General features: G+C 51.5%; 1 protein-coding gene across 1 annotated transcript in view; it reads right to left on the bottom strand.

Moving 5' to 3' along the window:
- Positions 1 to 419: 419 nt before the first annotated feature.
- Positions 420 to 14727, bottom strand: part of Anxa6 (annexin A6) — a 49821-nt gene continuing 35513 nt past the window's right edge. Inside the window, 11 exon segments of the mRNA XM_028880033.2 lie at positions 420 to 853; positions 2355 to 2477; positions 3991 to 4049; positions 5970 to 6065; positions 7002 to 7095; positions 7942 to 7959; positions 11926 to 11979; positions 12508 to 12587; positions 14023 to 14113; positions 14206 to 14319; positions 14611 to 14705. Of these exon segments, the coding sequence (XP_028735866.1) occupies positions 794 to 853; positions 2355 to 2477; positions 3991 to 4049; positions 5970 to 6065; positions 7002 to 7095; positions 7942 to 7959; positions 11926 to 11979; positions 12508 to 12587; positions 14023 to 14113; positions 14206 to 14319; positions 14611 to 14705 (884 nt within the window). The 3' untranslated portion in view covers positions 420 to 793.

A 14727-nucleotide genomic window follows, 5' to 3' on the forward strand; every position in this document is an offset into this window, starting at 1 on the left:
GTGCCACCCTGCCTGGTGGCTACCCAGCTTTCTTAATATGGGTTCTGGAGATTGAACTCAGGTCCTCATGTGTGCACAGAACTTGCTGAAGTGAACTATTTCCTTAGCCCCATTTCTTCCCCTTGTAAAAGGATGAATACGATTCAAGCTGCAGGCTCGGTCTAGGAGGTCAGAGTTAGAAGGGAAGTCAAGGTATTTGGGCCTCTCATTTTGCAGATAACAAAACTGAGGGCCAGAGAACAGAAAGGAAGGGCCCAACGTCTGAAGCCCCGGGTGTCGTGAAACCTGGGCATGGAAATTCCTCACTCAGTATTTTAGCAGATCGGATGGTGAGAGCAGGCAAGATCACCACTCTATCAGACTAATCTATCTCCTTCAGCCCAGAACGCTCACCTGGCACCAGCCACCACAGCCCGCCCTTCAAAGCACACACATCACTCATTTTATAGCCAGAGGCTGGGTATGTTTTGAGATGTGACAAAGCTGGAATCAGGGCAGGGATTATATTGAGGGCTGGAAGCTAGGGAGGGCTGGAGAGGAGGTAGAAGGGAGGCAGGGGTGAATGTGATAGATGGCTGTGGTTCTCTTGCCACTCAGCCACGAGCAGGAGGGATAACAGAAGGGACTGCCCGGGACCCTCAATGGCTAGAGAGAGGCCCAGCTGAATGACAGTCCAACTCCACCCCTCACCCCTCCTTCCTTAGTCTCTGAAGCTGGAACGATGGCTTGGTCAGGTCACGGTGGCTGGTGCTGCTGGCCACTGCTTGGCAGAGGGCCACCAAGACCAGTAGCTCTAGTCTTCTCCACCACAGAGAGCTAGTAAGGCCTTCAGGAAGTCTCCAGAGGTGTCACCCTGACAGGACAGAGAGAAAGCAGAGTGAGAAAGGAAGAATTCTGGTCCAAATCCCCCAGCCTCCTAGTGGCCATCAGCCTCGACATGACCCTCGGCATCTTGGTCACCAACCCAGTTGCTGTACCAAGGCCAGCGAGACCTCTCTAGACACACACCCGGTACCTCCAGGGATCGGCCCTTTAGAACCTGACCCAGCAGAGCTGCAGGGCACAGTGCCTCCTCTCCTTTTGGCAGCAGCTTGGATCCCCCTGCCAGCCCAGCTCCTGTCCGACCAGCCCTGCAGCTTCCCACTTGAAGGGCCTGAGGCCTCCATCTTGCCTCAGGAAGCCAGGCACATTCCTCAGCCCTTGGTACCCACTGTCTATAGCCATCATCTGAGAGAGCCACCCTGCACCAAGGCCCAGGCCAGCAACAAAGCTGGTAAACACCACTTACTCGTCTGATACACCACAAGAGTCTGTCTGTAGTCAGGCCAGGAAGCCAGACCCTCCCGAGTGGCACAGAGCCCCATTTAGAAGGGGCTTCTATTACTTAGAATGTTTTTGGTTTTGGAGACAAGGTCTCATGTAGCCCAGGCTGGCCTCCAACTCACTATACAGTCAAGAATGACTTTGGTCTATCGATACTTCCAGATTAAGGATACATGGCTACTTGGAAAATTCAGAGCTGGGAATATAGCTCATTGGTAGTGCACTCGCTTAGGATGTGTGAAGGCCTAGCTTCAATGCAGAGTACTACATCAAATAAATCAAAACTCTAAAAGAGGGGCTAGGAGTGAGGCTCGGTTAGCAGACGGCTTGTCTACCAAGCATGAAGCCCTGGGTTTGATCTCTAGCACTGTATGAACCAGGTATGGCAGCACACACCTGTAATCCCAGCAAATAGGAGGTGGAGGCAGGAGGATGGCAAGTTCAACATCAGCTTGGGCTACAAAGTGAATTTAAGGCCAGCCTGGGCAGTATAGTGACCCTGTCTCAAAATAATTTTTTTTAAAGAAGGGCTGGTGTTATAGCTCAGTGGTCCAGTGTATACTTAGCATGTGTTTCAGTCTCCACTACCAGTAAACAGAAAATAAATATTGAGTTGTGTTCTTAAAAAACAGATCAGTTTTGTGGTATGTAAATTAAACTTTAGCATGATTGACACCACAATTAGTGCTGATAATCTGTTACCACCTGACCAATCTGTAAACTATACTTTAATAAAATTACAAGAAGTAAAACACCAGGGGCCAGAGAGATGGCTCAGCAGTTAAAAGCACTTGATGCTCTTGCAGAGGACCCAGGTTCGGTTCTCATCACCCACACGGCAACTCACAACTCTGCAGCTCCAGGGCCAGGGGATCTTCTGAACTCTATAGGGCACCAGACTTACGTGTAGGCAAACACACATACGCATAAAATAAAAATATTTTCAGAGCAAAAACAACGAGGCGGGTCTGCCTTTAGCAGTTCCCCGAATCACACGGTAATCCAAGAGCCCGCGGAGCAGCCTCCCTCACCTCAATGGTCTGGTGTAGAGACTTGTCATATTTCTCAATGAATTCCCTCCGAATGTTGAGCAGATCTATCTCACTCCGGGAGACCATCACCCTGGTGAGGGTCTTCTCATCCGTGCCAGCACCCTGGTGGAGTCAAGAAGGAGAGATACATGGGGCACGAGGGAGAGGCAGAGCTGGGTCAGCAGATGTCTGCCTGCCTGTCGCTTCTGCCCTCCCAAACCAGGCGGGTTATTCCATCGCCATCTTCCACAGACAGACAGTACCAATCAAACTCCCTTGTGTCTTCCACAGACAGTACCAATCAAACTTCCTTATGTGGAGGAATGGCCAGACAGAGGGCCTGTGTGGGCTGAGCAGGCCCTTCTAAAATTCACATCCTCCTGGAACCTCAGCATGTAACCTTGGGAACAGAGTCTTTGTGTGGTTGTGGTTTGGAGGATGCATCCTTCCCCAAATTCATGCACCGAAGGCTTGGTCCCCAGTGCAGTGTTCAGAGCTAGAGCTTTGGGGAAGTGGATCTTTGGTTTCCGACTTCCTCGACAGGTCAGTGCACTGATGTATATACAATCTGGCGGCATTGCTGGGAAGCGGGGAAGGTGAAGTCAGTCCTGGGGGTGTTAGGGGATGGACTTTGTCTCTGGTCCCTTCCTCCCTCTCTGCTCCAGGTTACCAGGAAGTGAGCAGCTCTGTTCTCCCGTGTGCTCCCTGCCATGACATTCTACATCACCACAGGCTCAGAAGCAATGGACCAGAAGACCATGGGCTGAAGCCTCTGAAGTTCTGAGCCCAAATCCATTTTTTCATCCTTTAATTTGATTTTCCTCCCAGATATTGCACCACCGAGATGGAAAGCTAAGTAACACACCATTGTCATGAGTTAAAATGAAGTCATGTTGGATTAGGGCCCTAAACCCACGGGGTGGCAGCTTAGGGGAGCAGGGACACAGACATACACACAAAGATGAAGGCAGAGGCTGGAGTGATACAGCCAAACCCAAGGCACACAGGGGCTCCTGGCAGCCCCCAGGGGACAGGGGAGGGATGGGAGAGGAAGGAACAGACCTTGCCGATGCCTTGATTTTAGAACCAGAGATTATGTTCTTGTCATTCAGTTTATGGAAATTCACTACAAAAGTCTTGGAAACTAACATAGGATCTGGAATATGTGAGCACCAGGGCTTCCTCTCCTCCACCTCCAGCTCTGCCACTCATCGGGTATATAGACATGGGCCAAGTTTAACTGCCCTGTACTGTCTTTGTTGTTCTAGGAAATAAGGGGGTTACCATGGGTCCATAGCATTGCCATGGGGGTCAGCTGTGGTCGGAGGTAGACACAAGGCCCAGGCTTTGACACAGAGTGAGTTCTCAAGCAGTTGGGCTGGATCATTCTTTGATATGGGGATCCATCTTGTGTACAACAGGGTATATTAACGTCCCTGGTCACTCCCCCCAGATGCCAACAGCAATATTCTTTTAGATTTTGGCAACCAGAAATTTATCTGGATATTAAAAATATCCCTGGGTGGAGGGGTACAAAAATCACCCCGATTGAGAAAGACTATCCTTGGGCCAAAGGCAGATGCTGTGCCTGTTGGTTTGGGAAAGACAGTGCTCATGAACAGGTCAGATGCCATACCTTCATGGACTTGTACAGTTTGTCAGCAAAGAAGAGAGGCTTGTTCTTGACACTCTGAACTGTAGGGAAGAGGAGAGAGAAGCAGGGAATCTGGTCAGAGGCTGTGTGCCGCTCAGACCCTGGGCAGGGCTTTTCTCTATCTACTGCAACTAACAGACAGGGTCTGAAGGTCACTGCTAACCTGCCTTGCTCAGAGGTGTCACTTTAATCCCCTCCACGGTGCTACTCCCTTTTCTCCTCCCTATGTCCATCTCCCACTCTGTCATGTGCTGCGTCTTTCCTACAGTGAAGATGTTTGAAGCTGACTGAGGTCAGCAGAATGTGTAAATGGGATTTAAGCCCTAGGGGATGCTGGATGCAGGGCCACCAATTGAGTGCATTAAAAGCATGTGAGAAGATGGCTAAAAACTGAGTTTCTGGGTCTGGAGAGATAGGTTAGGGGTTAAGAGCACTTATTGCTCTTCCAGAGGACCCAAGTTTTGTTCCCAGATCTTCCTTTGGGCCACTTACTACTGCCTATTAACTCCAATTCTAGGGGACATGACACCTTCTTCTGGATTTCACAGGCTACCACACAAATGTGGCATACACACACACACACACTCACACACACACACACACACACCAACAAACAAAAAAACACCCCAAAAAACCAAAACCTAAAAACAACACGAGTTTTAGACTCCACTCTAGAGATATTCTGAGTGGGGTGGGGTGTGTGTGTTGGGGGCTAACAACTTGTGTGTCACTTGAGGACTGGGTAGAAGGCCAGTTTTCATGTCCTGTCACAGAGTGCAGAAGCTGAGACAGGTTCTGTGTTCTCCCAGGGACACACAGCAATGACGTGGCAGTTCCTACTTAGCTCCCCAGCTTCCAATCTCTATGCTGTCCTTTCTCTCTGGTGTTGCTGTAGGTGGTAAAGAGCCATTGTAAGCAACACCTCCATTTATCTAATCTAAAACACTTTTCCTCCACATTTTAGAATTCCTGAAATTCAAGATGCATTTTGCAGTTGATAGAGAGACTCTGAAAGCCTTCTATCGCCACCTGCTGGTACAATAAGGTAAGTACAGGATGCAATATTATGCTTAGCTCTGTATGGATCCATATTTACACAGCGAGAAATGAGACCCAAAAGGCAAAGACACCTTTTCAAAGTCAACATCTTTGGTCTGTGAGGTGGCTCAGCAGGCTAATGGACTTAAAACCAAGCCTAAGGACCGGAGTTCAATCCCCAGGACCCACACAGTGGAGAGAACCAACTCTATAAAGTTGGTTCCTTTGACCCCCACACACATTCTCTGGTACGCACAGACCTGTACATGCATTTATGTGTACACACACAAAACAAATAATAAAATGTAACAAGAAACTGAAAACCAAAAAGCCACCGGGCGGCGGTGGCACACGTCTTTGATCCCAGCACTCAGGAGGCAGAGGCAGGTGGATCTCTGTGAGTTCGAGGCCAGCCTGGTCTACAGAGCAAGATCCAGGACAGGCACCAAAACTACACAGAGAAACCCTGTCTCAAAAAACCAAAGGGGGGGGGGAACAAATGAAAAAAGTGGTAGCTGGGCGGCAGAATGTGGTATGAGAGAACATGCTTAAGTGTATACATTACATGCAGTGTGTGCCCTGTGAATGAATGCATCTTGCATGTCCTGTGAATCTCATGTGTGCATATTCGGTGTGTCTTGTACGATACACACACACACACACACACACACACACACACACTCCAATCCTGCAGAGCACTGCCCTTTCTGCTCTCCTGGTCCTCTCCCTGGGATGTCCTTTTCTCACCCTGCCCCCAGAGCCTTGAAGATGTCCTCAGGCTGTCCCCTACAATCACACTTTGGCAGGAGAGGTGACCTGAGAAGGTGTTTAGTTCCCAGAATGGTGCTAAGGTTACATTCCTCTAGGGAACCTGCCCACAGTCTCAGCAACCCCAGCCCCTTCCCCCGGGGCCTGCCAGTTACCGATGGCCACAAATGCATCCCTGACGTCCCCAGACATCTCCTTCTTGATGACGTGCTCTATGTCATAGTTGGTCATCTTGATGAACTCCTGGAAGACTGGCCAAGAGAAGTGAGGGAGAGGTGAACACCAGCTGGGCAGGGTCACCTGACCTACCTACCCCATGAATGCTCACACTACGCTCACAGTGTAAGCTGTGCACTGGGTAAGGCTGGGGTGACAGGCAGGTTCTGGCCCCAGGGCTGTCCTAAGGCTTAGAGCCAACTAGGTCACAGTAGCACCTGCAGGTCTGGCCAATAGCTCCAGGGCTTGGCAAGGTCTGTTATCGCAGGCTGATATGCAAAAGGAACTATACCTGGACCACCCAGGGTGGTCTTCCTCTCTGGGTTCCCTCTTATTCCCCGACACGCTTACTATATAATAATCAAAATGGCACCCAAGCGGCTCTGCGCGCCCTGCACAGGCTGACTGCTTTATGTTTATTGTAGGCTTGGTATCCTAGCAACCATGTGAGGTACAACTAAAACCCCAATTCTTAGATAAGGGGATCCAGGAACAGAGGCTCAGTCATCTGCTCAGCCACACGGCTGATAAGTGGGGGACTGGAGTCAAGGCGACGGAGCATCAGGCTCCCAGTATCTGGGTGTTGAAAAGGACTGAGCAGACACGTGCGAGGCAGCGAGGGTCTCAGCGACAGGGGACTTCAGGGTTGCCACTGCACACAGCTGTGGTGGCCCGTCCTGGGCCAGCCCCACCCCCCTCTGCCTTGTCCCTGGCAAGCATCACCAACGGACCATGACAGCACACCTCAGAATCCTTCACACACAGCCTGTTTCTGAGGCGAAAGAGGCTGCCCCTTCCTTATCCTAGGTGTTCCGCTTGCTTCTGTAAGGTGGGGAAGGGAGTTGGCTGAGGGCAGCCTCGGGCTCTGGAGTCCCCTAACACCGGAGTAAGGAGAGGGCTGGCAGGTTCAGGTCAGATTTGGGGCTCCACTGCCACACTGGAAGGGGTGGGGGTTCTGCAGGCAGGCTCACCTCTGCGGAGGTGAGGGTAGCTACGGGTGCACAGGACCGTCATGAAGCGAGTCTCCAAGGATGTTTTGTCTCCGCTGGGGGTGTCCGCTATTTCCTGCAGAGCCCAGGTGGGGCAAGGGTTAACATGAGAAAACCGTGGTTAGTCTGACTGTCTCTACCCAGGCTCAAAGCAGGCAGGGTGGGGTTAGACCCGCTATCCAAGGGGCTTGAGGTTGGTCCCTTCTCTTCTCAACTCTGGAGCATTGTGGTCGTTCCATCTCCCTTTGAAGTCCTCAGGACCCAGAGATGGGACTGGAGCTGGATATAGGGACTTGGTACTTCTGCCCAGTCACCAGAGAATCCCTCTGGGGAGCATGGACATGTGTGTGAAGGAGCAAAAATGTCCTGGCCAGATTCCCTCAGTTGGGGTCAAGGGCAAATACATTTTATTCTACCATCTAAAAGTTTCCACAGTTCCCTAGCTAGCTATGATCCTATTTGGATTCTCTTTTAAAAACCCACTTTGGGGTTAAAAAAGAAAATGATAATGAATCGATTTAAAGGCAACAACCATAGCTGGTGATTATACGGCATAAATCAAGCCAGAGATGGCTAAAGCATGGGAAACACTTGCTTTGCTCCCGCCTCCCGGTTTTTTTTTTTTTTTTTTGAGACAGGATCTCGTGTAGTCCAGGCTAGCCTCAGACTCTCTAAGAAGCTGAGGATGACTTTAAACTCCTGATCCTCCTGCCTCCACTTGCCACGTGTTGGGATTATAATCATGCACTATCACACTGGGTCCTTTTAAAACGGAGTCCTTGAAAGGCCCGGAAGGGGAGAGAGAGAAGCTGTGAGGAAAAGGCCCCACTGTTGCCCATTCCTGCCCCCATTCAGCCCAGCCCAAGCACAGCAGGACTTGACTCAGAGGCTGGTACCTCCCCGTGAAGAACAGAACACTCACCAAGATCTCAGCAGCAACCTGAGAGCGGGGAGGAGAGAGAGGAAGGAGAGAGGGAGGCAAGAGTCAGAGGCCGAAGTGAGTGGCCAGAGGACCCTGGAGCCCCAAGGCCTGGCTCAGAGTGCCAGAGGTCCCAAGAGACTCCAGGGTCACAGTGAAGGACTGTGGGGGACACATCCTTTCTCTAATCTCTGGGCTAGAACTCAGAACGGAAGACTACCAGACTGTCACCTTAGTCCCTCAGGTCCCAGACAGAAAGGCAGGGCAGCTGAGGTCTGGGAGTCACAGGCTTGTGGCATAGGTGGCACTATACCTTAGGAGCATTCTCCTTAAGAAGAATAGCCTGTGGAGGGAACACGGTGACTAGGACTTTTGTGAGCCAGGATGCTCGGACCCAGAAAGTCTGGGAATAAATGCAGCTGGTCTCCATGTACCTGAACTGTCACCTTAGTCCCTTCCCCAGCATCCTGCCAACCTTCGTATTCTCCTGCATAGACCAAGAGCCCAGGCTTTATTTATTTAGCTTTGAGACGGGGTCTCACTATGTAGCCCTGGCTGGACTGGATCTCATAGAAATCCACCTGCCTCTGCTTCCTGAGTGCTGGGATTGCAGGTATGCACCACTACACCTGGCTTCTTTTCTTCTCTTTGGAGACAAGGGCTCACCAAATAGCAGCCCAGGTAGGCCTTTTAACTGCACAGCCATCCTCCTGCCTCCACCTTCTGAGTTATGGGATTACAGATGATACCATGTTCAAGGTCCCATGAAGCTTTAAAAAAAAAAATAAGGTGGCTGGAAAGAAGGTTCAGTGGATAAGAGCAGGTTCTGCTCTAGCAAAGGACTTGAATTTGCTTCTCAGCACCCATGGTAGATGGTTCACAATTGCCCATAACCTCAGCTCCAGGGGAGGAGCTGCCCTCTTCTGGCCTCTGCAGGCACTGCATTTATGTGCACATAGAAACACATACACACATTTTCTTTCTTTCTTTCTTTCTTTTTAAAGGTTAAGACTGGGAAAGGGGAGAAGCTCAGATAGACTAAGGCCCTGGGTTTGAACCCCAGCACCATAAAAACAAGACTTCTCTGTATGATTTACATAAGTCCATATGGGCATATGCATTGTATATACTAGTGCTTCTTTTATCTAGATGAAAAATAATACTCATATTCACCAGGCAGTACATGCATGGACAATGTGGCTCTCGATTAGGCCAGAGTTAGGTGGCTCCTTTACCCACCCCGGAATTTTACAGTCATATTCCCCATTGTAGAAATATTTTATTTCACTTAGATTTAAATGTCAAGCCACCATGATCCCGTTTAGAAGGCTTATGGGCTACTCGGGGTTTTTGATACTTTCAATCACCTAGCTGAATCATGGGGGAGCATTGTGCCGGGTGAAGTAAGCCAGCTACAAGCAGACAAGCCCCTACCGTGGTGCTTGCAGAGGGGTCAAGTCCAGAGACTGAAAGCAGGCTGCTGTGGGGTAGAGGGAGAGGAAGTGAGGAGCCACTGGCCCATGGGCTCGGAGTGTCAGTTTGGTTAAGAGTTCTAGGGGGCGGGGTAACAGCAAATGGCTGTGCAATGCGAATGGATTGGATGCCACTGAAGAACGATTAACTCGGGCCGGACCCGAGACGGCTCAGCTGGCCAAAGCACTTGCCACGAAAACCTGCTGCGTGATCCCGGGAACTCACGCAGTGGTGCACATCTGTAATCCCAACACTCTCACAGGGAGAGCGGGTGTAAGCTTGCAGGGCCATTAGCAGTGCTGAGACAGGAGAGACTCTGCCTGGATAAGGTGGAAGGAGAGAACTGACCCCCGTAACCTGCCCTCTGATAACCCCCGCCACCTGCCCTCTGACCCCCATGTATCACTCCACTCCCCCTTCTTTCTCTCAATAGGGCCTTTGATAGTCCTGGAACTCACTATGCAAAAACAGGTTGGCGTTGAACTTGCATGGAGCCTCCTGCCTGTGCTGGGATTACGGGAAGGTTTATTCTGCCTGCTTATCTTAACTGCCATAAGCAGGAAACTATTTATATATGCAAAAACAAAGCCCAATTTGAATAGCTATATTAAGTGATGACTACGGGGGGCGGGCAGGAGTAAGATTTTTTTTTCCTTTAGCTATATTTTTAAAATTTTTTGAAAGCAGTCAAATTACTTATGAGACAAAAACTTGCTAGTTGTCAGGAAACAGATTGCACCAGGATCTGCTCCTTATTCATGGAGAAGCTACTGAGCCTCTGTCAGGGCTATGGTTCAAAGGGTCCCCTCCACTGCCTCCACCCTGGTTCTCTCTCTCCCCTTCCCTTGTAAAGCAGTTGCTGGGCCAGGACCACCACTGACCCATGAGCATCCACGGCAGACCAGGCACCAGGCACCAGCATTACCTAGAGATAATGTCAGGGTACAGGGTGGATGCTGGTGAAACCTAAGATGATCAAAAGCCTCCTGCTACGCCCAGAGGCTGCTCATGAATACTAAATAAACACCTGCTGCATGTGTGTGTGTGTGTGTGTGTGTGTGTGTGTGTGTGTGTGTGTGTAAAATGTGGGCTCAGCTCAGTAAACGACGGTGGGGTTACCCCATGGCTAGCTCCTGTGAACGTCTGTACTTAAATATAACTGAAAACACCCTGTTGGCTGGGACCCTGGAGCTTCTGACATTGTATTTCAGAAAAGAATTGGGCAACTGGACCACAGTTTCTTGAGCAAGAAGCTGAGTATTGGAGATAAGGGTCCTGGGTCCTGGAGGGAATTGTGTAAGCCAGACTGGAGATAATTGGACCTGAGTGCCAATCACACTGAAGCCATTCAGAAACTGTCCCCGTGGCAGGTTAAGGCTGCTTTCCTCCCCAGGAAAAACAACACGGCACACAGAAGGGCGTTAAAGGGCTCACCTTCCAAGCTGTAAGGAGGGTTTGGGGGCTGTTGGGGTTTCGTGTTGTTCTTTTGGAGACAGGGCCTCGGGGAGCTGAGGCTGGGCTCCTGCTCTTCCTGCCTCAGCCTCCACACCCGCTAGTGCAGGGGCGTGCCTGAACTTTACAGTTTCAGTTCCATCAGGCTACCCTAGGGATGGCTGAGCTGCCACTGGTGTCTCGGCCCCTGTCTGCTGGTGAAGCTGGGACTCTGGGTTTGTTAATGCTCCTTCTAGTGACCAGCTGTAACCCCAGGATGCTAGCGTTACAGTGGGTGGCATCTACACCCATCTCCAGCATGGTGCAGCTCTTGCAGCAGGTGGGGATGGAACAGATGGAGACCTGGCTCGGGTCCACGGGGACAGTAGTGAGGACCTCAGTGGGGGCCGCATAGCCATTAGTGTCCTCAGGGGAAAGGACACGGGGTTGCCCAGCCTCTAAGCACAGCTTCAGAGAAGCCTGAGAAGCAGAGCATCCAGGACTCTAGTGACCCCTCCTCGGCCGCTATTCGGCGGTATCCAGTCATCACTGGACACGGGGTACCTGGGATCCATCATCAGTCAGTGGCAGCAGCACCAGCCTTCAGGAGCTTGCTACACTTTGCCAAGTCACTCGCGTTGACTTGGTCTCATTTTTCAGATAGGAAACCCAGACATTTGGTTCTCAGGCCTCTTGCCCAGCAAGATTCCAAACCCATTCCTTCTGGGTCAGCTCTCCCTGGGCCAGATTGTGCTTGTGTGATTTGAGGAATCAGTCACCCTCTTGGACTTGCATTTCCCACTGCAGGCTGAGAGGTTTGAACCTGGGTGACCTATGATTGCCTTACAGTTCTGAGGGGCCCACTACCCACGTGGGAAGTGCCAGGAAGCAAGCTCCACCCTCCCAAGTCCACTCTGAAAACCCTCAAGCATTTGCTCTGCTTCTACAAGTGGAGGGAAAGGGGTCTGAACTAAGCATCTGTCAGTCGAACCAGCCATGTCCCAGCCAGGAGCCTGCCCCATCTACAGCCATTGCCTGGCAGGGACCCGCCAGCTGTCCAGTAGAGATGGGCGGGAGTCTCACCTGAGCATCTTCCCGGGCCTGGTCTCGGTTTTCTCCTCCTTCCTCGCGATTCCCCTGTCACACACAAGACCATCGAGAAGTCAGTCCCCAGACATTCCCCACTTGCACCCTTCGGTCACCTGTGGGTCTTGCTCAGTCACCTCCCAGCACCCCTTTTCATCTTTTGCAATACCGAAACAATTCCAGGGTAGGCCACGTGGCCTGGCCCCTGGGTTACAGGATCACAGGACAGAGTCACCCATGTGGCTTTGGCCTACACAAAAGAGACCCAAAAAAGTCACAATACCAACCATCAAAAAGGAATTTTCACAGGGTGGTAGTGGCGCACGCCTTTAATCCCAGCACTTGGGAGGCAGAGGCAGGTGCGTCTCTGTGAGTTCTAGGCTAACCTGGTCTACAGACTGAGTTCCAGAACAGCCAGGCTACACAAAGAAACACTGTCTTGAAAAACAAAACAAAACAACAAAAAAGGGGAATGCAGAGATCTGAGGTGGAACCCCGAGGAGGCAAGGGGGTGAGTGGCGGGGCATGCTCTCTCATAGTCTGTGCATGAATGGACCTCAGAACCATGAATTCACTCACCGTGGCCAGAGAAATGAGGATCCTTCTGAAGTGGCCAGATGTGTCTGAGCTCAGGGCGTCCTCCAGGGACTTGTGATAATCTGAGATAGGAAAAAAGGTGTGAGCAGCTGCAGGCAGGAGGCTTGGAGAGCGAGAGTCACACCCGAGCCAGGGCCACGTCGGCAGGAGAGGTGGGGATGAAGGAGTGTGCAGTCAGTTCCTGAGGGCCTCCAGCTATCTTCCTGCTGATTTCAGGAGGCAGCTGGTACTGGTGCCTGCCCCTCCACACTCCTGTACCAGCTCCCCACCTCTCCCATTCATTATCCATTCATTTTGGTGCATTGTTAGGAATTGAACCCAAGACCTTGTGCATGCTAGGCAAGGGATCTAGAGCTATACCCCCAGCCCTCAACACCTTCCAGTGGAACCTCCCTGCCTTCCTTCACTCTCTACCATCCCTCCTACCCAGCAGCCACCGAACCCCAAAGTACATCTGGGACCTTCGTGTCCCCTGTCCCCTACTTAAAATGACTGTTTTCTCAAAGCTCTGCAGAAAGAAAGCTGTTCGAGGTCTGACCAGAAGCCACAGTGTTTCAGAACGACAATCCAGGGCCGCCTGACTAAAGTTCAAGGATTTCCAGACTATAGCAGTGCAGGGTACGATGAGGCGGGGGAGACCCTTCTGAGGGCGGGTCTCTGTGCAACTGTTCAGGCCCCATTCCCACGAAGCCACCCTCCCCGTCCCCAGCAGGCCAAACGCTCTCTCTGCTCCCCAAATTCTATGCAAATTGTCTTCTACCACCAGGACTCTGTTCTCTTGGGGGCAGCCGACTCTCCCTAGGTGCCGAGCTGGGTACACTAAGAGGTTTGTTAAAGCCCCAGAGAAGGCCCCGGGAGAGAGCCCAGCCAGGAAAGGGCTTGCCACAGGAACATGAGGACCTGAGCTGGATCCTCAGACCCACGCGGCAAAAACAAACCAAACAGGCATGGCCGTGCCTACTTGTCATTCTACAGCTGGTGAGGGGAAGAATGGAAGATCACGGGGGCTCCTTGGCCATCAGCCTTGCCAAACTGGCAACCCTTAGACCAGGAAGAGATCCTGTCTCAAAAAGTAAGGTGGGGCCAATGAAGTCAGTCCCCAAACATTCCCCACATGCACCCACCCTTCAGTCACCTGTGGTCTTGCTCAGTCACCTCCCGGCAACAGGTAAGGGTGCTCACTGCCAAGCCTGATGACCCGAGTTCAATACTTGCAACCCACACAGTAGAAAGAGAACTGACCCCACAAGTTGTCCTTTGACCTACACATGCACATGCGCTCTCTCTCTCTCTCTCTCTCTCTCTCTCTTGCACACGCACGCACAAATTATAAAACTAAGGTGGATGGTACCTGAGATTGAACCCTGGTCTCCATCCACACATCATATACACAGCGTCATGGAGGCGGCAGGTCAGAGCTGTGAGCTGATATCGACAGGTGGGGGAACCCCTGTTTCCCAGCAGCACTGGGCCAGCTGCCCCCCCACCCCCACTCACCCTCCTTGTAAGCCTCGTTGATGGCCCGGATTTCAGCATTGGTCCGAGTAGCCAGGATTTCGATGAGAGCCTTCTCATCCGTGCCGGCTCCCTAGGAAGTCCATACAAAGGACATGTCCGCTACAGTTCTGACCCTGACTACCAGCACCTCCCCATCTCACCCTCTAGTTCTTGCCACCGTACCTCCATAGCTTTCTTCAGCTGCTTAGCATCATAATGGGCTGGCGGCATCATGAGCCCCAGGATCAGCCTTGCCAGGTCTCCGGAGATCTCGGACTTCAGGTCAGCCATTAAATCCTGCAAGGACAGACCCAAGGTCACACCAGTCTCAGATCCACACAGAATTGCCACCATCTTTGACTGTGTCCCCACCAAGCCATCTCACACACATCACCACTCACTGGTCACAAAGAATTGGGAACAGAGTGACCCAAGGCTAGAACATTCCAAGATGCCACAACCAGGTGGGAGGTCTCACTACCACGAAGCCCTCTGGTACCTAACTGGCCAGAGCTGGCAGTGACAGGCTGAGCTTCACTAGGGAGGTGTAACGATGTGAGACCCAGACTAGGGAGGAAGGACCCTTACCCGGCCAAAGTGAGATTTGAAGGTCTGCCGGATCTGCTGCCGCTGGGCGTTGCTACGGTGTGTGACGATGTCGATGATGGTGGCTTCATCAGTTCCTGGGTCACCAAAGCCACATAC

The sequence above is a fragment of the Peromyscus leucopus genome, chromosome 8b, assembly GCF_004664715.2.
Source record: "Peromyscus leucopus breed LL Stock chromosome 8b, UCI_PerLeu_2.1, whole genome shotgun sequence".
In the NCBI taxonomy this organism is placed as follows: domain Eukaryota; kingdom Metazoa; phylum Chordata; class Mammalia; order Rodentia; family Cricetidae; genus Peromyscus; species Peromyscus leucopus.